This window comes from Caloenas nicobarica, chromosome 1 (assembly GCF_036013445.1).
Source record: "Caloenas nicobarica isolate bCalNic1 chromosome 1, bCalNic1.hap1, whole genome shotgun sequence".
Taxonomy (NCBI): domain Eukaryota; kingdom Metazoa; phylum Chordata; class Aves; order Columbiformes; family Columbidae; genus Caloenas; species Caloenas nicobarica.
Genome location: NC_088245.1, coordinates 40,229,873 through 40,254,969, shown reverse-complemented (window position 1 = coordinate 40,254,969; position 25,097 = coordinate 40,229,873). Strand labels below are relative to the sequence as shown.

At 46.7% G+C, this 25,097-nt stretch overlaps 1 protein-coding gene across 3 annotated transcripts; it reads left to right on the top strand.

The window, feature by feature from the left end:
* Nucleotides 1–4,716: 4,716 nt before the first annotated feature.
* CBX7 (chromobox 7) lies at nt 4,717–23,085 on the top strand. Of its 3 annotated transcripts, none has more exons than XM_065645647.1 (6): nt 4,717–4,896; nt 6,259–6,302; nt 10,336–10,401; nt 10,927–10,993; nt 11,585–11,924; nt 23,039–23,085. In XM_065645647.1, exons 1-6 carry the CDS (start codon nt 4,828–4,830, stop codon nt 23,053–23,055), a joined length of 603 nt encoding a protein of 200 aa, XP_065501719.1. In that variant the 5' UTR covers nt 4,717–4,827; the 3' UTR covers nt 23,056–23,085. The 3 variants fall into 3 exon arrangements, with proteins under 3 accessions (XP_065501719.1, XP_065501711.1, XP_065501702.1); XM_065645639.1 differs by lacking the exon at nt 23,039–23,085 and adding an exon at nt 13,977–21,010; XM_065645630.1 differs by lacking the exon at nt 23,039–23,085 and adding an exon at nt 13,974–21,010.
* The last annotated feature ends 2,012 nt before the right edge of the window (nt 23,086–25,097 follow it).

Genomic DNA, 25,097 nt, shown 5'->3' with positions numbered 1-25,097 from the left:
AAAGACAGAGGAGGGACTGGACCTTGATTGCCAGTACTGCTGGTGTGTGCTATAACTATTGAGCTATTGTTTAACAGATAAGAAAACAAGTCCTCTTCCAGCAGCGTTTTCAAAGAAAAACGGTAGCTGCAACTTTCTGCACTGATCTTGTTCCGGGAAAACTGGGAAGAAACACCTACCTGTTGGTTCCCAGTCACACCTGGCTGTAAGCCATGGTGCAGAGGAAAGCTGAGATGCCCACCAAGTTGAGGTGACACTAAGGGAGAAGTGCCAGCTGTGCGGTGTTTAGAGGATCACAATCTGGGATTCAGTACTTACCATTCCCTTGAGGTGGTACTCCAGGTGTCTCAGATCTGTGCCCAAGGCATGGCCACAATGAAAGAGAAATGCTGGGTGCTCTGATCTAAAGAAGATGAAAGGCTGAGTTAGACAACTCTCACATATGTCTTGTAAAGAGAGGAGAAACCCCATGATGTGCAAAAAGGGGCTACAGAGGGAAGTGAAATGACCATAGAAGGTATTTTTCTTCATGGCAGACCCCAACTAGAGCTGTCAGAGGGACCTAAGCTTGGACCAGGTGATCTTTCTTCTACCCCCTGGGACTAGTTCCCTTGGCCAAGGCAAAAGGACTTCCATGTTTGTTTTCCTCGTGCATGTTGTGTAACTCCCGGAGGCACAGAACTACTTTGCGTGGGGATCGCGGCTCACTGGCCATCCATCCACTGTTGGGAAATCCCTGTGCTGGGAGCAGATCAGAGCCAGGTGACAAAAACACAGCAAAAGTGCGGCCTTAAACACTTTGTTTGCTGGCTGCTGTTGCAAGGGCTCTGGGTAAACCAAGAACCTGCCAGTTGGCAGAGGGCAGCTATATTTCCATTAAAAGTACTAACTGATGTGGACATACCAACAGGGTAGTTTTTCTGATGCCAGTGGGTTTAACTGCACTGCTAGCCCGTGTATCCTGCCTGTGCCTCACCCCACTCCACTTGCTGAGCCAGCTCAGGCGTCCAGGGGGGCTGCTTTCCAGTGCCCTTTCACTGTCCTTTATTTCTGTGATGTGTTACGAGGCTGCATACCGAAACCGTGATCTGCGTATAAAATGGACCTGCACTTGCAGAGCAGCATGATGAGTGCCATCTACTGATAATTAAACATACAGCACCGCAGAGAGAGACAGGGAGAGGCCAGTTCTCTCACCGATTTACTGATAGATGGCAAATGACATCGGCAGTACGGCTCTTCATGGCTGCCAGCTCTTGTGACATTGCGGAGTCGTGGCAGCACCGTGCTCATCAGCTGTCAAGGCTTGCTTCTGCTGCAAGGTGGTTTCTTGAAGCTTCGTCAAGCAGCATTTCTTCAGGGATGTGCTGGGTTGTTTTGAAGCTATGCTGATCTCTGCTGCAGTCTTCTGGAAAAAAAAAAGAAAAAGAAAAAAAGAGAAAGTTTGGCAGGATTAGGCTTTGTAGAATATAAATGACCATTAATAACTTTTTAGTGCTTGTATCAACTGGAAGCTGGATCGCTTAATCAGGCTAGTAGCAATTAAAATGATAATTTTTCTGTACTAGATTTTGCTTGCAATTTTTACTCAAGCAAAAACTCTTTGAAGTTAATTGGAATTTTGATTAAAGGCTCCTGGGTCTGGGTCTCTGAATTTGTACTAAGGAAGGTTCAATATTTGCTTTGGTTTTCTGCACATTGAGTCCACTGCTACATATTGGTGCGACCGTACAATTAGTCGTAACAAGAACAACTCCAATAAAGATTTCTGTAATCTAGTTCTTGATATACTTTAGAAAAGGTCTGTTATCACAGAATGGCTTTTGAAGTACTGCTAAAACAGGCTGTAAGATCTGAAAAACTTGATTGCTTAAATTGTTTGTCTTAATTATTTCTAGTCTCTATAAATGGCTTAGTAACATTCACTTAATGGTAATTCGGAACTTGGGATGGGGAGGGAGGAAGGGAGAAGCTCTTGCTCTTCACATTCAGGGTTCATGTTTTGGTTGTCAATGCAAAAAGAACCCTACTCAAATTACATTCTTACCATTAGCAGAATGAAAAGTAACTGCCATGTAACAGCTTTAAAAAGTAACATTTTTGTCCAGAGTGTTGGAAAAAAGAACCCCAAGCAACAAACAACCCCTGCAAAAAACTGACCAGATGAAGTGAGACACTTTGTAGCGTTTTCTGAAAAGTGAAATGAGCCACAAGCAGCAGGTAGTGGCGCTGAGGGCGCTTGCAGAACCAGGGCAGCATCGTTCTTCCAGCGGTTCTGGCTCACACGGGTTTCCCTGCAGCCAGTACGGCCGCACAGGAGAACAAACCCCCCATGCAGGAGGGAGGACTTGCACGCAAAAAAATCCCCCAGCAAACAAGGAATACATATTTTTGGTTTGTCATGGAATTTGCCCAGAACTTTACCACATGCTGATGTCATCTCACGGGACAGATTTCATCACTCATCCTCCCAGGCAAAGGAGTATCATTTTTTGAAAGCTGTGGCACAACTGATGCAAATATTGCTTAAACTTCATTTGGGTCAGCTGCTGGCATGAGAAAATCACAGAATCGCACAGAATCATGGAATGTTAGGGATTGGAAGGGACCTCAAAAGATCATCTAGTCCAATCCCCCCGCCGGAGCAGGAACACCCAGATGAGGTTACACAGGAAGGTGTCCAGGCGGGTTTTGAATGTCTCCAGAGAAGGAGACTCCACAACCTCCCTGGGCAGCCTGTTCCAGTGCTCTGTCACCCTCACTGTGAAGAAGTTTCTTCTCTTATTTAAGTGGAACCTCCTGTGTTCCAGTTTGCACCCATTGCCCCTTGTCCTATCATTGGTTGTCACCGAGAAGAGCCTGGCTCCATCCTCGTGACACCCACCCTTTATATATTTATAAACATTAATGAGGTCACCCCTCAGTCTCCTCTTCTCCAAGCTAAAGAGCCCCAGCTCCCTCAGCCTTTCCTCATAAGGGAGATGCTCCACTCCCTTAATCATCTTTGTGGCCCTGCGCTGGACTCTCTCCAGCAGTTCCCTGTCCTTCTGGAACTGAGGGGCCCAGAACTGGACACAATATTCCAGATGAGGTCTCACCAGGGCAGAGTAGAGAGGAAGGAGAACCTTTCTCGACCTACTAACCACCCCCCTTCTAATACACCCCAGGATGCCATTGGCCTTCTTGGCCACAAGGGCACAGTGCTGGCTCATGGTCATCCTGCTGTCCACCAGGACCCCCAGGTCCCTTTCCCCTACATTGCTCTCTAATAGGTCATTCCCCAACCTGTACTGGAACCTGGGGTTGTGGAAGAGCAGAAAGAAAGAGGGGAATAAGCAGGCAGAAATTCCACTGATGATATAGAGCATGTGGGTTCTTGCTGCAGACCTCTGTTTATAAGAAGAGTATTATAGCTTGAGATCAAAAGGCAGGTTGATTCTTTTTGAAAATTCCTCTAGCATTCATTAACAAAGTTTCTTTCATTTGGAAAAAAAAATCCTCGACCTTAAAAAGACATGTTAAATAACAAGTTGTAAATATCCTATGCTAAAAAGTGCAACAGTTTATCAATAATGAATTCATCTGCAAGTTTGTTGTGACTGTGGGATTTATTTATTTCTTTTATTTTATCCTAAGGTGGTCATTGGAGCACAATTTCTTCCATTTTTCAGTTTGGCAGCGCAGTAATCGGATTCAAGTGCAAGGAAAGGGCTTACAAACAGGTCATTGCAATTCAGAGAAATGTTCTGATCTTTTGTCTCTGCTTCTTCTGAAGGTCTTAATTTTGAGAAACAAAGTAAATTTCATCTCCAACATTTTTCTCTATTCCCTCTCAAACATAGAAGCATAATATGAGAAAGGAAGGATTAAAAAGATCAAAGGTTTGTTATTATTTTGCAATACAATAAACTTGAATATTCAATGGCTATGCTGCTATAGAACCAAAACTGTGCTACAAACTGCTAGCTCTGCTTAATGGTTAGCCCAACGGTCACAATTCCCGACAGTGAACTTTGAGTTCTTAAACGGCTGCAGTAAGAATAAAGCATCCTGCCAGGTGCTGCATCCACAGGTAGGGACTAAGCATTTTGTGTGAAAATCAACACTTTTGAATTAAATTACTAATATTAACACGCTCTCATTGTAGACTCCTGTTCATATAATATTTGCCATTTGCACAGTAAGGTTTATCCCAGCTCAGACTTCGCATACAAATCCAGTACGAGCAGTCACAGTGGAGGAGCAACTGAGCATGCTCGCGGGAGGAAAGGTAGCTACACATCTGGAAATAAGTCCTTGCTCTGATGAAAAGATATCCTAGGAGGCTTTAAAAAGTAATCTGTCAGTTAACGTAGTGGTTGGGAAGCAGAAGCACGTTTCTGCATACCAGGCGCAGAGGAGCCTGGACACTTGGGTGCTGAAGGCCTGCTCACCACGTTGCCGTTATATTTTCTCTTGCCTTGCCCACGGGAGCCTCGGCCACCTACCGTTTCAAGGTGCCGAAGAGCTCCGGCGAGGAGCGGGCGTGAGGCGGGGGGCGGCGGCCCCTCCGGCGGTTCCCGCCCGCCCCGCGCTCCGCTCCGCCCCGCCCCGCTTCGCGCGCGCGCCGGGGAAAACGTTGCGCAGGTTCTAAAGCGGGGCGGGGGGAGGGGAGGGGGCGCGGCCGCGCGCGAGGGGGCGTGCGTGGGGGAGCGACGGGTAACGGCCGCCAGCGGGTAACGGCCGCCGCCGCGGGAGGCAGCCCCCGCCGCCGCACACCGCCTTGCCACAGCCAGCTCCCCCGGCCGCGGGGCCGCCGGTGGCCGGCGCCGCTGTCCCGCCCGCTGCATGGAGCTGTCGGCCATCGGGGAGCAGGTGTTCGCGGTGGAAAGCATCCGCAAGAAGCGCGTGCGGAAGGTGGGCTGCGGCGGGCCGGGCCGGGCCCCCCCGGGGAGGGGGCGCTCACCGGGACACCCCCTCCTGGCCCCCCCGCCCCCCCTCCTGCCTCGCACGAGCGCGGCGGGAAGGGGGCGTGGTGGGCGCGCGCGCGGTCCTCCTGCCTTTTTCCCCCGCGCGGCGGGGGGACACGCGTGTTGGCGGGAGTTGCTCGTGAGCTGGGTGGGTGGGTACTTCGAGGGTCTCCGCGGGGGAGGTTCTGGGGCAGCCCGAACAGGGAGAGGGAGAGGGTGTCACTGCTGAGGGGTTTCAGTTTCTGCAGAGTCAGTGCTGCTTGACAACAAACCGGACAGCCCGAATCCAGAGAGGGTTTGGAAGATTTGGCTGCCAGCCCCGTGACTCAGTTTCCCCGGCGGTGAAAAGTGCTCTCCATCCCCACAGGGTGTTATGAGGATTAGCCTGTAAACAAGCAGAGTGTAGAGATCCTCTGGTGGAAAGTTCCTTATAGGGGCAGTGTTTTCAAACATTGGGAAGCTGGTGAGCCCCCCATGAGGAAAAGAAAACCAGTTCTCTGGCGCAAGTATCTGAGTGCTTTGCTTGCTATGCTGTCCTGTAAATGTGTCTGCAGCTGCAATAGCGGCACTTTGAGGTGTGATCATCCTGCACAGGTGAAGGCCTCCGCCATGCTTTGGGAAGCGCTTATTAAAGATTTTAACAGTTGTGCACACTGCTCATGGAGCCTTTGAGCGTGGTTTCCAATCACTATGCTTATGTTTGCTTTTTTATTTTTCTTTTTAAATCTTGTACTTAGAGTGAACAAATAAATGGATAACTTTGAACTTCAGCTGTGAGCTCCTATTTGCTTAGGTAGAAAGGTTGAGTGACTATGATGGATAAAACAGTATTTGAGTAAAGCGTGTAGCAACTGGAAGGGAACATGCCAAAGAGATGCTTCATAGGTTCTGAAATATTGTATTTCTTCTCTCTGCTTAAAAAAAATTCCCTGACACTTGCTCCTGGCATACATCTCCCTTTCATGTTTATGCCTGCTGACTCCTTGTAGGATTGCCTGTAAATGCAGGAATGGTTGCAGTCTTGCTCTCCGGTTGGCTTTTGGGGTTCTGCCTGCTAGGCTTCTGCAAAGGCGTGATCCCAAGCTGACGGTAGTTCAAGCGTGCTTAAATACCCCTGTGTGCCCGTTTTCTGGGGAAAAAGGTATAGCAAGTGTAGTTGAAGGAGGAAGTGGGTTTGTTTTGAAAATAAAGTAATGGGAAATAGGCTTTTCGGTTGCAGAGTTTAGTCCTGTTGATTGGTTGCATATTATTGTAGCCCACATTTGGTTGCAGAGTTCACCTGTTGTCTTCTTTCTTTTTCCACCTTTAGGGCAAAGTAGAATACCTGGTGAAGTGGAAAGGATGGCCTCCAAAGTAAGTTGTGTTTTACTTTTTTTTCTTTAAATATTTGGTAGTAGCTTACACTGTTTGCTCTGCAACTGAGCATCTAATTTTAATGGGTAATCTCTTGTGCCTCATTCCAGCAACAATAAACAAAAACAAAGCCACAAACCAAAACCAAACCTATTTCCGGACTGGCAGCTGAGCAATACAAACTGTGTGCCAGTCTATTCTGACTGGTTTTTGCCACCACTGAAGTATTCCACTGAGATGCTTTCTAGGTACATATGTTTGTAGTTTCATTATGAGTTCAACAAGGAGCCCTGACTCTTCTGAACTTGGAAGGGCTCCTGCTTTTCTGAGTTGGCATCAAGAGGACCCCACTTTGTTTTAGAGTGATAGACAGTCTTTTGAAATAGAAAACAAGTTGATGGTCATGTCGTCTTGTCCTACTGCTTCCCCCCTACAATTCGCAAATGGAGAGGGACAGTGTTTCAGTTTTATTGATTGTAGCCAAATGCAGGTAATCTTTGTCCCTTGGAAATTACAGCCATGCCTTCATTTCCTTGTCTGAAACTGTTTGTTATTTTGAGGGCTTTTTCTGCTTTCGCTTTGGTTGCTATGTTGAAAAAAGGAAAAAAAACCCGCAGCATTGCTGTGTACTGTTTACAGATACTTCTCTTGTTAAAATGCAGCTGCCTCTGAAGAAGAGTGATTGCTCTATGCCTAAACAATCTGTAAAATGCTTTGAGATTAAAAGGATTAGATAACTGGAGAATATTACTGCTAGCTAGCAGTCTAGTAGAACAGCCTCCTGGCCAACCCATATGGGGCCCTGTCTTTGCTTTTCTGTTTGGAACTGCATGTATGTACATACACAATGTGTGTGGGTACAATGACATTACACATGCAATTGCACCATGTGTTGCTAAGCAAAGGAGGCTACTTTTATGGGTTCATACTTGCAGCTGCAAAGCAAGGCCCACTAGGGTGGTCCTGCCAGATTGTACCTGGTGTCCAAGAAGCTGAAATGTGTTCCTGCATGCCTAATTGTTATGCTTAATCCTTGTGTTTGTAGGGTGTGTGTGAATATAAGCAGCTTCCCCTTGCTGGTGGTGATGGTGGGAAAGGGTGACTTTGTTCTTGACTATAAATTCTGCTGTCATAGTGTCATCTTGTGCACTTGTTGAGCACCAGTTGCCATATAGTGTGGGTTGGTTCTTGAACTCCTTCAGCCTTCTAAGTAGCCAAGCCTAATTTAATCGCTGGTAGATGTTGGGAAATGTATTCATAGTCTGTAAGGCATCATCCCCCTTTTGGCCAGAATACTGATGTTTATCCCCTTCTCCTTTGAGCAAACACATTGAGGTCCTTCTCTTGTAAAGTCACTTGCCAAGAAGGTGGGCTGAAGCATGGCGCAATGTTTCCTTGGACAGAGCAGCCCCTATTTTTACGGCTGCCTCTGCTTGCCGTGCACCTTGGAACTCTGGAGGAGCCAGAAACTCTCTTTTGGAAGTGAAAAACACAGCCTTCTGCCCAGGGAGCAACGGGATGTCAGGGTTCCCTTCTTTTGATACTGTGACATGTCCAAATACCTTCCCTCTTCCCCCAAACTACAAATCTGAAGAGCACTGATTTATTTTTTTTCCCCCTCTCCATTTTAACTGTTCATTCAGTGGTTTGGGTTGCTTAAGACCAAGATGCTGCAGGCACTGAAGTCACTTTCATCCTGCTAGCAGTCTCTCTTCCTTGTTTCTAAACATACACATGCCTGTGATGGCATGCAGCACCACAAGCTGTTTGCATCTTTGTCTTCCAGTATATTCTGTTTCCTCATCCCAGGTCCTGTTTCTCTTAATTCCCCTCCCCAACCTTGTCACGTTGCTCTTTGTAATCTCTATGCCAGTTACCTCACCCTTCCCATTGGAGGCTTCATGAAAGTGAATAAGGATAGGTCAGTAGTTTGCTGCTTTCCCAAATAATTGGTATTTCACTCTTTTTTTTTTTTCCTTTTTTAATAAAAAAATTATTGTTATGCCCTGCACCTCAGATTTCTGGATTCTGCTGCAGTCAGGGAATGGAGGAGTTACAATCTGATTCTAGCTACAAGCTTGTTTACAGCTTGTATTGGAGTTAAGAGGGGAGGGGGAAGAGGAGGAGTAGAAGGAGGGGGAAGGAAGATCATATGATCTATGTTTTCCAGAGTGCCTGCTCTCTGCAGTTCTGCTGCAGCCTGGGCTGTGTGTACCCGTATATATAGCTTTGCGTGTGTGCGCGCGCGTGGCAAACTGAACCATGTTTTTTTATACGCAGTGTTTTGCCACTGCAGTGAAGCCAGAAACTGAGCTGCAGAGAAAAGGGCAACACCCACCAGTTTTTAAAAAAAGTAAATCCCTTTTCTTCTCCTGCCCATGAAAAGAAAGCCAATGTCTTTTTTTTCTCCCTTGTGTTATTATTTTTCTTAAACTTACAGAATGACTGCCAGAATCCCTGCAGCTGGGAGGAAACCTTCCTCTGTTCAAAGAGCCTCTTGGCTTTGGCAGCTCACAGTCAGGTTGCTGCAGGAGGCTTGAGCAAAGGAGGGAGAGAGGGATCAGCTGGTTATGAAGATGTCTGTTCTTAACTCTCTGATGTACAGTGTACCTTGAGATATCTGAATTTCATATTTTTGTTTCTCCCTTTTGTAAAAGAATAGTACTTCATTTCTAGACCCATTCTCCAGGAATGCTCTTCTATTTCAGTAATTTTCTTCTATCTAATAGAGAGATGAAAACAAAAAGCATTTCCAAACCACCTCCCCTGTGTACATACATGCATGTATCATGTGCCCTCATCTGCAGCCTGTGCTTCATTCAGAAATGTAAACATCCTAAAATGCTTTCCCCTTTTTTAAAGTCACTGATTCAAATGTACCCTTGCCCACCTGCATGTGGCTCCTCTCTGGCCCTCTTTCCCAGCAGCTGTGAGGCGGTCTGCCTCTAGGCCCTGGACTTCACATTCCAGAAAAATTAACATTCTGAGGAATTTGTGGTTTCAGATTTGCTTTTTTTCCTTTGAGTTTGAATGATAGAGACATGCCACTCACCTTTTCTGGGCAAACAACCCCTTAGAAGCAAACATGCCATGAGGACCACCTTGTGATCCTTTCAGCTTCCGCAACAGGAGTTTTTGGCTGCTTCTCCCTGATATTAAGTGCAGCTGTGCCCTTTGGGAATCGGTTTTAGTATTGCCTGCTGGGTGGGTTCAGTCCTTTCCTGAGTATCTGACTCTTGTCACAGCTGTCTGGCAATGAAGGGAAATGAGGCAGAGTGCCACTGTTCACAGGCTACTTTCAGAGCATCAAGCTTCTTTTGAGTAGTTTTGGTAGCCCTCACCACGACGCAGATGTGTTCCTCCTGCGCTGGTGCAGAAATACTGATGACCTCTGCTAGGCAGAAATAACCTGCAGGGGGAGTTGAACAAGGGGACGAATAGTTGGAAAGTGGCCATCAACTTGCCTCAGGGCCCAGGTCTAAACATGTTTAGTTGAATGTCGTCAGTGGAGAAAAATCAAACTCTTCTTAAATGAATACTTTCAGCTCCAGTGATTAGAGGTAATTAATAATGCAGGTGAGAGAGCGTACTTACTCTTTGAGTGCTCTAAATTAAAAGAGACCTATTTTTCAGAGAGCTGTATCAGATTGAGTATAATTGTTCCATGGGGTTCACTGGATCTGAGGGAGTGCTGCAGATGAGACCTGTTTAGGCGTTGACTTAAAGTCAGTTCGCGAGTGTCTGTGCAGGCTTTGCAAACAGCATGGAAGGGGCCCTGAGGAGGAGTCTTCCCTGTTTCCTACAAAGAGCTGCTTGATGCTTGGCCCTGCCTGTTTTGGGAAGGGGAGGTGGCGTCTGCGGGAAGTTGCAGGGGGAATGGCTGGGATTCCTCAGAGCTCTCGCAATGTTGTGACAGGCCCCACCAACCCTTGTGAAGACAGTATCCAGGGCCGCAGCACACTGGTAGCAGGCCTGCAGAGAGAATGTTTCATTAAAGTATTGTTTACTTTATATTTCTTATGTTTTTCTTTAGATACAGCACATGGGAGCCAGAGGATCATATCTTGGACCCTCGCCTGGTAGTGGCTTATGAAGAAAAGTAAGGGCGCATGTTCTTTCTCTCCCTGGACACAGGAAAAGGAAATAGTGTCTTTATTTCATAGTGTGCATATCGTGCCCCTGTTGTACCTACTTCGATCAACGATGAGATGTATAGCAATGAATCCTGCTTGATCTCTGTACCCTGGTGTTGGCTGAGGTGGACAAGTCAGGGTTAAAGCAGCTTTAATTGGTACTGTTCAGGAAATGAGGCAAAGAACAAGCAGCACTGAGGCACAGAGCAATCAGTCTCAGGTTCTAATCAGGTCCAGCGCTGGACTGGAGTGATCTGAGGTGATAAGTTTCTCTAACCCATCCTTGTTCAGCTGAGTCAGAGAAATTCCCTTATTGCAAGGCTTTCACTCCTACAAGAAGCAATTCTGGGATGTTTTCCAAGCCCACACTGGTCACCATTGGGTTTTAATGAAGGAAATGAGGGAGCTGTACTGAAAAAGGTAGAAAGTCCTGAGTAGGTTTTCTGCTGTGGTGTTTAGTACTCAGTTTGATTTGTGTTCCCCTTTTACAGGGAAGAGAGAGACCGTGCATCGGGGTACAGGAAAAGAGGCCCCAAACCAAAGCGTCTCCTACTGCAGGTAGCCTCTTGCTCTTCTATGTGTTTCTAATTTGTTAGCTGCTGTGCTGCTCCTCTGCTCACAGGGAGGTAGAAACTGTCGATTAGCTGTTCAGGGACAAAATTAGAGGTAACAAGCTAACACAACAACATGAAATCAGTGGGTAGGCAGATAGTTTTAACCTATTAGCTGAAGAGCCAGATAACTTGTCTTTAAAAAGACAAACCAAAAAACAACAGGTCTGTCTTTCTGAACTAGCATTTTATAAACTCTGGGCTTGGGTGGTTGCAGGTTACCTGGTTTGTGTGCTCTTTTAGTTTCATGTTGGGCTTGGACTTTCCATCACGTTAAAAGCAGCCACTGGTTGGATGCAGAGTTCCAGCACACTTTGAATTGCCAAGCTAAGCAGCCGATCCTAGGAAGCACATATTAGGAAGAGCTTAGATGACAGTACAAGAGCTGAGAGAAACAGTGTAGAAACAGCACAACTTATCCTAGCTGATCTAGATGTTCGGGGACCAAACAAAGAATAGTTTCCTGGCTCCCAAATGGGACCCCTGACAGTATTATCAGATTTACACTCTGACCCTTACTGTGTTCATGTCTCGTCAGCGGCTGTATGGAATGGACTTGAGGAGTGCCCACAAGGGAAAGGACAAGCTTTGTTTCTCGCTTGCGCGGAGGTTTGGAGGAGGAGACAATAGCTTGCCAGGGGCCAAGCCAGGACAGGCAGAGTTCTCAGAGAAGACTGGAGGATCGGTCCTGCCATTCTCTCTCCGGAAGCAACGCAAAAACCAGAAGTATCTGCGACTGTCAAGGAAGAAGTTCCCCCGCATGGCGAGCCTGGAGAGCCGAAACTGCAGGCATGACTTCTTCCTGAATGATGCAGTGGGTTTAGAGGGCAGCCAGGGCTCTGAGGACTGGGAGGCCATGCAGAACACCAGCAAAGAAGGTAAGGCCAGAGACCCATTGGCTTTGAAGTTCTGGGACATGTGAAGGATGCTCTGCATGCTTCCTCCTTGCTTGCCTCATCCTGGGATTGTGGTTTAGGTCGGGCCCTGAGAGCAGCTCTCGCTGGCTCACGTGGCCCTCTTGTCTGCAAGTTCCTTTCTTGTTTGGATGAATAGCATAGATCAGTCTTTTTTTTTTTGGTGCTGTTGCCTTTCTGTCGTTTTATATCAGTGATGCCTCTCGTAGCAAACTTGTAGAAGATACTGCAAGTTACTCTACTCTCACAGTTTCCTCCCAGCAGAGGTGACGTGCAGGTGTGATAGTGATGAACTCTGCCTCTGTCCACATATCTGTACATGTTCAGCCTGCTGCTCTGCTAAAAGGAGCTTGGTTGGCAGTGGACAAGCTCAGACTCCAGCACTCCTCATAGTGCTGCTCTGAGGAGCGTACAGGAATGCTGCTATGAATTCAGAGTGCATTCTTCTGCCCCCTCCTTCCCTTTCCTCTCCACACCACTCATCCTCTAAAGTTACTTGCTTATGGAGCTATATGAGAGGGGGATGAGAGAGATGAGCTGAGGATGGTAACTCCTGCCTGATCCCACTGGGTACGCAGTATGGGTGTAGGCACGGGAGATGTCCAAGCACATTTGGCATTCTGGGGAGGGATACCAGCATCTTGTGCAGGAGGTCTGTGGGATGTGCTTGCTTCTCTGAGTTACCAGGGAAACTCTATCCCTGCATTATTAAAGCTTCTGAAGGCGTAGCTTTCCTGAGGAGTGAAAAACTGGGGTTTGCGTGGCTTGTAGTAGCTAAGGGAATCCTGTTACTCCTTGCTAGGAGTAGCTGTTAGCCAGGCAGGATTAGGCAGGATTTTGGGGAGAGGGCTGGGTTCTGGGAATCAAAGCTATCCCTTAGTTTCTGAGAGGGATTCAAACAGCACCCAAAATCCAGGGAGGCAGGAACGGGGCTAGCACAGAGGAACCTGATGTTGCATTTGGCAATGGGCAAGTGTGTGGAGCTATTCTCCCCTAGAAGCACTGGGCTCTAAAGCACTTTGGGATTGGAAGAGTGAACGGCACTACAGAAATGCAAAACTGTTTTCGTTCTCCCCTTGATGCATGTCCTGCATGGAATTCCAATTATTGCTAGGGGGGATTGGACTCTTTCTGAGATGAAAGTAGGCACCCCAAGTATTTGAGACGGATGCCAGAAAATACACTTTTAAGGGGCCCTTGTTTCTTGCCAAGGTTGGGACAACAAGGTATATAGTACAGGTGTACTGACAGGAAAAGGGTACGCTTTCCTTCCTCATTCTGTGTATTTTTGTGGTGGTCTCTGGGGGCTGGAGGGAAATGAGGTTTTGGCTGGCAGAGGGACTAGTAATTATTCTTGCAGTGAGAAAGTGCAGGGATGCTTGGGTTTCTTGTGTGGAGCAATCCGTGAGCAAAGGAAGGGTATGAAAAAGGGAGAGCAGCCTCTCCATGAAGCAGTATTGATGGATTTTTGACAGATTTGCACCCAGGCTGTGTTGCACGTGCAGTATGAGGAAGACCCTTCATTTTGGATCCCTTTGACCCCCACAAAAGTATCTGAAGAGCATGTGTAAGAGTGTGTGATTTTTGACTTTTCAGCAGGGTAGAGCATTTACAAGCAGGTGAGCTCACACCTGGGTGAACGTGCTTTGTTGACACAGAGCTAAATTAGGGGCTGAGATGGGGTGAGAGGTGTCAGGGAATTGTGGATGGTTAGATGAGCTGGGTTGTGTTACAGGGTCTTTTGACCTCTATGTAGTCTGCTCCAATGCTGGTCTGTGTTTGGACACCTTTGCTACTCTTTCCTTTTCACATTATACCCTGCAGTGATCCTCCATTTTCTCAGAACCTCTGAGGGGAGGGCTTGCCCATGCTCTCTCTTGCCATGTATGTGCAGACTCAGCACAGGCTGATTTCACCTACCGTTTGTAAGAAAGGAGGCCCCTTTTCCATCCTTCCCTTCCTCCTTCTCCCTCACTGTCACTAACATGCTCTTGTCTGCCTCTCCTTCTGCAGCAGATGTGGATGGCAGTCTCCCTTGGATTCCCACTGTGCCCCCCAGCGAAGTGACAGTGACAGACATCACCGCAAACTCCATTACCGTCACTTTCAGAGAAGCACAAGTGGCTGAGGGCTTCTTCCGAGACCGGAGCGCGCAGTTCTGAATCTCCATTTTCAGTGCTCCCCAAAACCAGTACTTTTAGGGTGGGGCTAGGGGGAAGGGTTATTTTACCCTGAAGAAAAAAAAAAAATCCAAAATGTCTCCTCTTAAAATGTTTACAGAGACGCTTTTTTTTTTTTTCCTCCTTTTTCCTCTTTCAGATACGCAAAAAAAGGCAGTGTAGGGCGTGTGTGTTTGTCATTGCTTTGTCCATCTGAAAAACTGACGTCCCTTTCCCTGGCAAAGACTCCCCTCCTAGATGTGAAAGCAACAAGCTGAACAATTTGCCTTTTATCCTGTTAAGTGGTGGCAGCCGCATTTGTGGGGAGAGGGCGTGTGGAGGTGGAAAGAGAGCTGGATCTCTAGCCTGCCGCCTTGCTCTGCAACTGATATCCCTTGGTTAAAGATAATTCTCTGTGCATTGCTCTTCCCACCTTTCTCCTCCCTCTCTTCCTGCAGCAGTGAGAGGTGATGGATCCTACCTGTGTAGATAACTCCAGCCCGTTCAGACTTTCTCTCCAGTGCTGTTTTCCCTGTGGCCTGCTGTCAGGACATCAGAACTGTATTTGCCTGTTTGTGGTTAACTCAGTCTTTGCAGCATGGGTCCGTATAGACAGCAGAGGTTTCTCCCTTTGTTTGTTGATCATGTGGAAAGACTGAAATGCATCTCCGAAATCTAGATTGGCGACGTAAATTCAATTTGCCCTCGTTAAATGCTCAGAAATGCAGCACAGTCGAGACATACCGTTCTGTATATGCTAAACAGGATTTCCAGTCTTGGCTCGGCTGTGTAAGGAATGCGTTATTGAAAGTGGGGTGTTCTTACCCTTTGCCAAATTCAGTATTAATAACAAATGCTGCCCTGAATCTCTGCTAATAAGTTGGTTGAAAACTGACTCCTCTCCCCTGGGAGGAGAGGCTAAGAGGACAATCGAAGCATTGCCTGGCACTGCAAAGATATCCAGGATACTGGCACAGGCCCAGGACACAGGAATTGGACAGAACTGAGCTAGAAGTGGACCGTGATTAGCAGCAAATTCTGTTCTTGGATCCCATTGAGAGATCCAAGGTAAACAACATGTGGGGAAGGCATGTATTAGATTTGAGGAGGGTTAAAAAAAATCTTAAATCTTAGCAATGAGAATTCTTGGATTGTATTGCCCAAGTAATATTTTTCCATGACTCCAGTCACCTCACAGTATCTGTGATCCTGTACTACTTACTGATGGGAACTTCCCCTTGGAAGGCTTAAAAATCTTTGCCAAGGAAAGTGGTCTGCATTTCAATAGACCCTGCCTGATCTTGCACTTAAAATGCCTTGTGCTGGACTGCCTGTGACACTGAGGTTTTTGAAGAATTGCTGTGTTTTGAGTTGGTAGTTTAGCATAGAGTCTGTTCTTGCACATGCATGTTCTCTTCCATATTTTTAAAAGCAAATTTTATTTAAATAACTTAAATGTTTAAATATAGACCTTTTCCTATGGAAAGCAAGAAAAGTAATCTGGAGTCTAAGGTGGGAACTGCAGGACAGAGTGCTGCAGGGTAACATTGGCTACTGTTATTATTACTGTCCTTAAATCCTTTGTTTCCTCACCCCACCTGAAGCATCTCGTATCTGCTGTCTTTATTCTAAATGAAGCTATGAGCCTTTTGAGCTCTGAGCTAAAGACACCTGTGGAAATCCTCAGTGTGTTCCTTTGAAGGGCTTAGCTGCTGACCTGCAGAATTTGGGAGCTCTGGGGCATCTGGTCCTCCAAGCATCTACTTTTTGCAAAGTGCTTGGACTGCCCCTGTGGTTTCTATTAAAAGCAGGTTTTACCTCAGATAGGATATGGCAGCTCAGCGTAGACTTAGGATTTCCCCTTCCATCTCAGAGAGCTGTTTGATCAGGCCTGTCTTCCATTGTGTCACAACAGTTTCGGGACCACTGGGAAGATCTTGAATTTCTGGACTAGCCTTTTGTCTCTCAAATAACTGACAAGGGAGTTTTATTATGGAGAAATCTGAGAGGGTGAGAAGTGGAAGCTGAGGGGGGAATTATGTGGTGGGAGGAAGAGTGAGTGGGAAAGAAGCTTGCAATAGCTAGCAAGGGCAAATTGATGAGGTAAGCATACAGGCTCCGGATGTTTGTTGAACGTGGGTGTCCAGAGTGAGGCTTCTGTATCTAGAGTTGCACCCTCTTTTGCAGGATGTGGGGTCAGACTGTGTTGTCATGATCACTCCCCCCCACATACCCTTTCTTCCCAACATTTGCCAAATCTGAATACCTGCATCTTTCTTGAGTGTGAGCAGTGGACGTACCACATATCTGAGTCTGCTCTTGAGGGTTGTAGCAGGCCAGGTAGTTTTGGTTGCAGGAGTACAATATTTTAGCTTATTTTGTAAAGTCTTGAACTCCAGCTCATCCTGCTAAATCTTCATGGCATCTACAGAATCTGGTTTCTTTATTCTAATGCAACTACTGTTGCCTTCGTCCTGTCTTTATCTCAGTGTACAAATACACCAAAAAAGCTTCCTGTTTACCAAAGTTCCTGGCTTTGGCTAACATTGGAAGCAATACCAATCCTGCAGCAGAAAAGAGCTTGTCCTAATAAACTGGATTTCCATCCTCTGTTTTTCTCGCCACTCACCAGCTGAGACTTCTCAATGTTTTGGCATTTCTCTTTAGACATATTTTCTTCCTCTTGCAGTAGAGTTTTCAAAGACCTGTGTTGGTCTTTCAAAGAGGATCCACCCACAGCTTCATATCTTAATCATTTTTTGGATGAAGCTAGCATGTGTTCTGCTGGTGACTAATCATCTCGCTACACAAAGTGTTGAACAAAGTACCTGGCTACCGCACTGCTTTGTGTACAGGTCAATGAGGAGTTAACCCTTATCAGGTTAAGATGCAACAAGTTGCATGTGCGTGGGTTTGGTTTTGTGTGTGTGAGGAGGAGTTTGTGGTAGGAAACTAAGCAGTTACTGTGTTGGGGTGGACTTTTTTTGACATTCATGAATTCTTGCTCATGTTAAAGATCTTTTTGAGATTATTCTCTTGATCTTTTTAAAATGTGGCTCTGTTCCATATTGTCTGGTGACATATCATAAACTTCCTTGGTAGAGTTGGTCCTCATGGACTTCAAAATGAGCTTTATTCCACTTCTGCAGGTGTACAGATGTATGTCGGTTTTACTTGTAATGGCAAGAGAGGTTGTCTGGGTTTACTTCTCTCTTCTCCCCCATACCATCCATCTGCCAGTTCAACCCGAAATCTGAAAATTGACTTAGGACCTCTTGGGCTAACATATCATGAAAATCAGATGCTGTGCTCAGAGTTTCGTTAAGCATTCCGTTTGATTAAAAGAGCCAGAATAGCATCCAGCTGAAGCTGAGTTTAATAATTCTATTTAAAGCACAAGCCAAGAATAGAAATGGGTTAACTCTCCCATACCTCATTTGGCTCCGTGGCTGTAAACAAGAAAAACAAACTTCAGCCAGTGGAAATTACTGAACTGTACGCAAGAAACAAACTTCTTGAAGAAGAGCTGTTCTAATAGTGATTCTTAGAACTGCTTCCATGTGAGAATTTACCAGCCATGTTTTGGGGACAGAAGATTGTATTTTGTATATCTTCTCACAGTGACCTCACTGTATACGATATGACAGAACTGAGGGGCTTCATGAGATTGGAAAACCTTTATTGTTAACGCTATCTTGGGGGGAAAAAAAAAAAAAAAGAAAGGAAAGGACTGCCTCTGTTCCTGGATGGTTATAAACTAGATGTTATTGTACTGATATATGTGATACTTTGGAACAGCAAGTTTTAACACATAAATAGTGGCATTAAGTAGCCTTGTAGCTCCTGCATGCTCTTTATTGTCTTGCATTTGCTTGGGGGCCCTTCTGCTTGTGAAGTCAGACCAAGGTGGTTTTGGTTTTTGTTTTGTTTTTTCTTTTTCAAGCAAGGCCAGGATATTATTGTGAGAACACCCAAAAGCAGTTCCATTTGCCAAAATAACCCCAAATTTGTTAGTGAATTGACCCTTGCTTATGTTGGAGCCTCAGACAGAAAGAAGCTTATTGAGAAATGAGTGGCTTTTTTGTTGTTGTTAGTGTTGTTAAACTGTCCAGAATTGTTCTTCTGGTGTTTTGTGACTGAATGTATAAAATTGTTTGTTCACCTCACAGGGGGCCCTTGGCCCCAGTGCTGTTTCCTGCTGTACGCCAGCTAGTGCTGTTTGATGGTTTCACTGGAACAGAGAAGGGAGGCCTCACACAGGCCAAAAAATAGGCAGGGTAGCTCATGCAGGACCCTCGGTGGTAGCCACAACAGAGGCTGAGGTGCGGAAGGCAGTGGCAAGGGCTGTCAGCCACATCCACGTATTTAAGCAAAGCTAAATCTACCACCACCTCTCCACCCCTTCCTCTCCTTTCAAGCTTTAGGTTTGTGCTTTCTGAAGCAGGCAAAGTGCAAAAACCTAATTTTCTAAATCTAACTGGTGTCTACCCATCTTCTGTTTCTCCCTTGCTTACCTGCAGCCTAGGAAGAAGAGGGCAGTGGGCCTTTCTAGAAAAATAGTAGGGGCAGCTGCTTGTGAAGAAAGGAGTTGCCTCAGAGTTGCTATGGCAAGGCGGCTGAGGACAGGCTTTGGGGTGCAGTTGAGAGAGAAGGCGTGTTAGAAGTGCAGAGAACTTGTGAAGCTGGTCCCTTGCATCAGTGGGTGGATGCCCCTCGGAGCTGTGAGTGGGGCCTGTGGAGAGGAGGTGGTCAGTGCTGCATTTATGTAGCTGTCTTTTATCATTTGTGAAAGCAAAGGAGATGCATACATTGACAGCTTGCATAGGGTAACTTCTATGTGGAAATGTATAGCATTAGCACATACAGGTAGAGGGAACATGTCACTTTTCCCATGCTTGTCATAAAACAGTTGTTCCCAAGGGCATGGTAAATTTGTTTTGAGACAATAGCTTATGATCAAGAGACCATATTGTCCTCTGCCTGCTGAATTCACTATCCTCACAGAGAGTGTGAACCTTCTGGGTGTTGAACCACCTGGATTCCACCCAAGCAGTTGGTCAAGATGGGAAGGCCTACAAAACAGCCCCAGGACAATTGGAAGGAGGGAGAAACGATCACTTAAAAATGAATTCAGACCCTTTGCATCCTTTCCTTTAACAAGCACTTCCTGGAGTGATGACCCCTTTTTCTCTTCCAGTTCTCTTTCCCTTGCACTCTTAGTTTTTTAAATTACAGTGGCTTAGCAGGGAGCAGTGGGAGATGATCCCTAGTTAACTGTGTCTTGTAGAGAGGAGCAGAGCTCAATGGGAGCACGTAATGGCTGATCCGGGGGAGATGGGATTGCTACCAAGTTGGGATGGGGTAGAGGCTTTGCTGCTGAGATTGTTTCCATCTGCTGTGAGCTGCTCTGCAAAGATGCTGGGGGTTCTGGTCTGAGAGTGGCAGACGGACATTGAAGAGGAGAGCTCATAAGATGGTTTGGAACCTCTGTCACAACTTATTTCATTACTGGGGTAGCAGAGTTTTGACTAGGAGGGAGATTTTGCAGAAGGAGAAGGTGGAAAGCCTTTTTTATTATTATTTTTTTTTTAACCAGAAAATGTAGTGTCAGCACAAAGAAGCTTTTTGCAAATCTGTCAAAATGTTAAGCAGCTTTTTTTTGCTTTTAAATCTGAAGTATATTTTGAAGCACTTTGGAAATGCAAAGCACTAGGAGTGCTAAGTACTCCTTATCGTCTGTCTAAAAGTGGCATTTGAAAAGCAAAAGATGTATCTGTTTCAGGATGCTGGCTGCTCCTTATCATTTTTCCAGAGCTGCCACCCAGCCCTTTGCCTCCCTCCCATGGCTGAAGAGGAGGGCGTTCCGGCCGTGCCAAGGAAAGGAGGGATCCCTCAGGGAGGAGAGGAGACCTGCAAAGTCCCTTGCTTGCTTCAGGGTGCAGGTTGCCTTCCTCCCTCCCCGCCTCCTTTGTCTGAAGAAAGGGAAAAATGAAGCTGAGTTTCAGTTTGAGTGATCCTAGTCTGGAACTACGATCACTTCTTCTAGCTCTGGAGACATCTTTATAGAGTTTCCTGTCTGAAAAATTGCACCTTATTAGCTTGCTTGAGGAACAGGGAGATATCTGCAGGGGGCGGGGAGAGGAAGGGAGGGTGAACCAGGAGCTGTCTTCAGTACCTCCTGGATTTTTCCAGAGGCCATTTTCCTCATCCCATCTCCAACAGAATGGCAACAAAAGAACTAAAATTATTTAGATGGTGCTTTTGTTCTCAAAAACTCAAAAACCTTTTGAGTGGGCTAAGACAAGAAAATCTTCTTTCCTCACCTAGCCAGCTCTACAGCTGGGGGAACCCCAATTCTCTTGCTGGGTTTTCAGCACCAACCTTTCCCCTCGGTGTATGCACATCGTTAGGACTGTTTTGCATACCAGCTCATCTAATTTGGTATGCTTCCTTTCTGTTGGGGGGAAATGGGGGATGGAGTCAGTTAGAGGGGAGAGTCCCCCATGATTTTTGTTGTTATCTCTTCAGTTGCTGCTGTTGTTCCTGTCAGCACGCTAGAGTATCTGAGTCTTTGCACACAGAAAGCTTCCTTTTGCACAGAATGAGCTTCTAGCTTTTGTACAGACTAATTGAATGTATTTGGGGAGTGGGGGGAAATAGGGAGTAAACCAATTCCAAACAAACCAATTGGAATATAAATGCCTTTTCTGAGCGAGTATGTGCTGTAAAAGGAGATTGTAATAGCAAAGGGAGGGCAGGCTCAAGTATAATTTGACACAAAGTGTGGTTTTATTTTTGTACTGATATGGATAAGAGACTGTACAGCATCTATTTATTTAGATGATTTATGTGGTAAATGTTGCAAACAACATTATTAAAATATTAAATATGAGAACTGACATTTACCTTATGGTCTTTTCATGTGGTCATTTACTTCCCCTTGCTTTAATTCTACAGCTGAATTGTTTTCCACTCGTCACTTCTGTTGGTATAAACATGCAGCGTGGCTGGAAAAGGAATGGAAAACGTGTGTGTGTGCATGAGTGAGAAACGATCAGTAAAGAAGGATCGATGAAGAATGAAGCCTGCAAAAGGCTGTTTCTGACATTACTCATTACTTTGATTTGAGGAGGCTAGGTTTTTATTAATTTTTAACCCACTGGATTAGAGCTGTACAGAGGTGACCTGGGGACTGTTGGTCTTTGATGGATTAGAATTTGAAGAGGAGGACACCGATGGCAGGGTGACTGCTGCTCTGCGTTAGGGAGTTCTTGATGTCCTGTCGCAATGCTGCGGTGCCACGAAAGCTCTTCTGGAGTGCTGGTGTGCCCCATATCCTGCGTCTCTGTGGGAACAGAAAATCTGAGGCGAGACCCGGGTTGCCAAACATGTTCTGCACTGGTTGCCGGCGGGGAAGCCTGCTTTCCTCCAAGCCAAAGCCTCCGGTGGGTTGGCCTGCAGGGATTTCAATGAGCTCCCCAGGAGCCCAGCAGTTCCTGAGTGAAGTTGGGCCTCCGATTCACTGCCGCTCAGGAGGAATTGGCTGAGGAGCCTCAATCCTGGGACTGTGGATACTCCATGGAGAGAATCCCACAGGGCCATTTAGTCTGTGTTTGTCTAAACCTTGGTCCCTCAAGGTGTGTGCCTCTCCATCCCCTGTGGAGGGGAGGCTAGCCATTAATCGAGGTACCTCAGCAAGCAAATAGGGCTAAGATGTCTGCAGTGGATGTAACATGAGGGTGAGACCTGCATCTGAATGTAGCTATGACATCAATTACAAAAATATGTCAAGCAAAAGTGGAAGGAGATGGGGTGCAGTTCCTGAGTCAGTCATGGCTCAAAGTAGCATGGTTAGGTCATGCCTGCGTTACCAAAGCACAGTCAGCATGTTTGCCCAGAGCCAGGGAGGCCGGATTTGAGTGATGGCATTGGAGCAGGACTCCAGCCAGACACTTATTTTCTGGCAGCAGCTAGTGAGTCAGGTGAAGTTGTAAGAAACTGCAGTGCAGTGTTACAGGAAAGCCTACGCTGGAGATTGTTTCTTCCTACCCCTGCCAATGCTGCAGAGACTGGCTGGCACTAGAAACTCATAAGGGCTTGTCCTTGCGTATGCATGTGTTGCTTGGATTAAAGGTTAATCTGGATAGTACTTCTCTTTTTTTAATAATCTGTTGCTGTGCTGCCCCTCTGATCCATGCAGTGCTGCTGGCTTGCCTTGTGCAGCTCTCCTGAGACGATGCCTGAGAACAGGGTCACTCAGTTGTGCCGCAGGACATGCCCCTGGGGCCCTGCTATGGTAGGCAGCACCCAAGAGGGGAAATGGCACAGTTTGGGCAGCCGGTGTTCTCTGAGAGTCATGGAGCAAAACACAGTGTGTGTGGCCTCTAGGATGGCGAGTGCTCACAGGAACCTGGCAGTCACCTCCTGTCTGTTCAGTGCCACCCACCTCCCCTGTTCTTGGTCCTTCTCTTCCCAGCATTTTGTTCTCCAGGCAACTGTTTTTAAAGCGAAGATGGAAGAAACTTGGGGGCTCATGCAATCGCCCTGATCCGGGGCAGCCTGGGTGGCTGTGTGTGCTTGGAGAACTTTGTAGGCAGGCCCCAGGGCTATCGTAGTACCCCTGTGGTGTGAGCACTGCATGAACCCCATGGTCTTTCTCCTCTCTCTACAGGCTGGGAGGGTGGTTGTTCTGGCCACTGCTTGGGTCATGCTGAACCACCCATAACTGCTGCACGAGGAAAGACACAGTCAGCTTTGAGGGGTCTGTCTTTGCTTGGGTCTGTTTCAGAGTTGCAGCTGGGAAATCTCATCACATTTTGACACGGATGACAACAACACTGAGGGTTTGCTCGAGGGGCTGAGGTGTGTGCAGCTGCACCAGCTCCTGGTATAGGCGAGGGAATGACCGCTTCTTTGCAGAAATCTCCTGCTCCTGACAGCAGCCTCCCCAGAGCAAGCAGCAGCAGAGTTGGCTGATCAGCCCTTGGAGTTCTTCTAATGAAGATGAGCGCTGTTACTCCTGCCAGGTCACAGGTCCTCCAAAAAATGAGCCTGGAGGCAGCTACTGGCTTGAAGCAGGTGAGTTTCCCATTATCAATGCTATTTAAAGAATAAATAATGTTCTTGCACCTGCTGCTCTTCCCCTACGTTCATATACCACTTGCCAGTGATTCTGTTGAGAAAGGTCTTGTTGCTCCCACAAAGCTTATTGCTTCTGTGCTCTGGCTTGTCCGTGCTAGCAGTAAGTGCTACGGCACATCCTACGGCACCACGGTCTTGAGGGCAGTGAGGTGCCAAAAAATACTCTATTTCAATGCTCGTAGTGAACAATAGCTGTTCTGGGAGTGCCATCTTCCCAGGTTGTTTTAAGTGTTTTACTGGAAATGTGAATGAAACAAAGGAAATAACCACCAATGTTCTGAACAGCTGGATGCTCTGCTGCTATTTTGCTTTCTGATAGTTCAAGTTAGATGAAAGAGCCTGGTGCTGGCCAATACCTGTACAATGGCTGCTTGCAGTGATTTGAGCAGCTGCTGTGGCAGCAAAGAAGGTCCTGCTGACAGGTGAGAGGAGAAAATAACTGGGAAGAGCACATGGAGTTCTCTGAAATACTGCTGCCCCTTCTGGTCCATGGATCGGGGTTGCCTTGTGCGCCTACCCTGAGGCGAGGTGTGATGCTTATTACCTGCACATCTGTTTGGGGACAAGGCCACCAGTCACAGCTGCTGCGTGTGCGTTTGTGTAGCTGTGTAAGGGCTTTCCCCCCATTTTATATTTGGGAGTGCCTGCTCTATAGGGTGGATGATATTGATGTCTGGAAGTTCGGTTATGTGACGCTCAGCCACAAGTGTAAAAGCAATTGTTTAAACAAAGTGAACAGTAACAAATAAGCCAATTTAAATGTGGATGGTGTTAATGAACACTTAAGGTGCAAAGTTAAAAGCAGTTTAAAAAGTGAAAAGGAAAACACAATGGGTGTGATCGACTTGTTCTTTTCAAGTCACCCTCTGACATTTAAAGAACTGAGATTAAAAAAAGTGGTCCCTAGAGAAATAGGGCAGTCCAGAAGGACTTGTCCCATTCCAGGTGAGAGTCTTGAGTGATCTGCCTGGGGTTTTGTTCTCAGTTGGCCTACGGTGGTAAATACCTGAGAAAGAGCCTCTTGCAGCCTATGCTTGAAGTGAGTGATATGACCTAAATGCAGAATTATCAGTGGTGAAGTACACTGTGGTTCACTCCCTGACCACAGAAACACGTTGTTCTCGGAATTGTTCTGATCTGAACCAGGGCCCGTGTGACTGTCCATTTGACAGCTCTTCTCTGTCAGCATTCAGCAACCTCTCTATCCACCCCGCTTTGAAAGAGGACAAGGTGGTGGGGAACGTGTCCTCTCTTGAGTCATTTTTCCTCTGGCCAGAGAGCTTGCGTTGGCTGCAACGTTTCAGCTGCTAAGGTGAAAAAGAACAAAACACTGACAGATCTTGCCTGAATCACAGGCAGTGATGAAAGGGCTAGTTCTCCTACCTGCCCACCTTGGCTTTTGGGAAATCCATCCCTGCTGGTACTGGTATACAGACCCATCTCCAGAATATTCTCCTTCTGGGTGGAACTTCGGAGCCCGAAAGGAAAAGGGAATGACAAATGGAGAAAGGGTTAGCAAAGGCCCCAGGGGCTGCGAGTGCTCCCTGCCAGGCTGGCTGAAAAGCGGGTAGCAGAGGGGTGCCCGTGCTCTGCAGGCAGCTGGTGGGGTGAGAAGGCAGCAAGAGCAGGATGGCCATTGCCTACAGCTCCCCCTTTTTCCAGAGGGTATAATTCTGAAATGCACCCCCTCCTCACCCTAAAAGCGGAGCTAACGCAGGAGAACACGCTGCCCTGCTGTGTGCCAGGCAACGGAGGGCGGTGAGCTCCACATGAAGTCAGCCGCAGGGCCGTGAGCTTCCATTTTGAATCGCAGAGAATGAATTGTGACCGAGCTTTT

Coding starts and splice junctions, on each gene's coding strand:
- CBX7 (XM_065645630.1), top strand. CDS start 4,828: ATGGAGCTGTCGGCCATCGGGGAGCAGGTGTTCGCGGTGGAAAGCATC. Junction 6,303..10,335: donor TGGAAAGGATGGCCTCCAAA/GTAAGTTGTGTT, acceptor GTTTTTCTTTAG/ATACAGCACATGGGAGCCAG. Junction 11,925..13,973: donor GCAGAACACCAGCAAAGAAG/GTAAGGCCAGAG, acceptor CTCCTTCTGCAG/CAGATGTGGATGGCAGTCTC.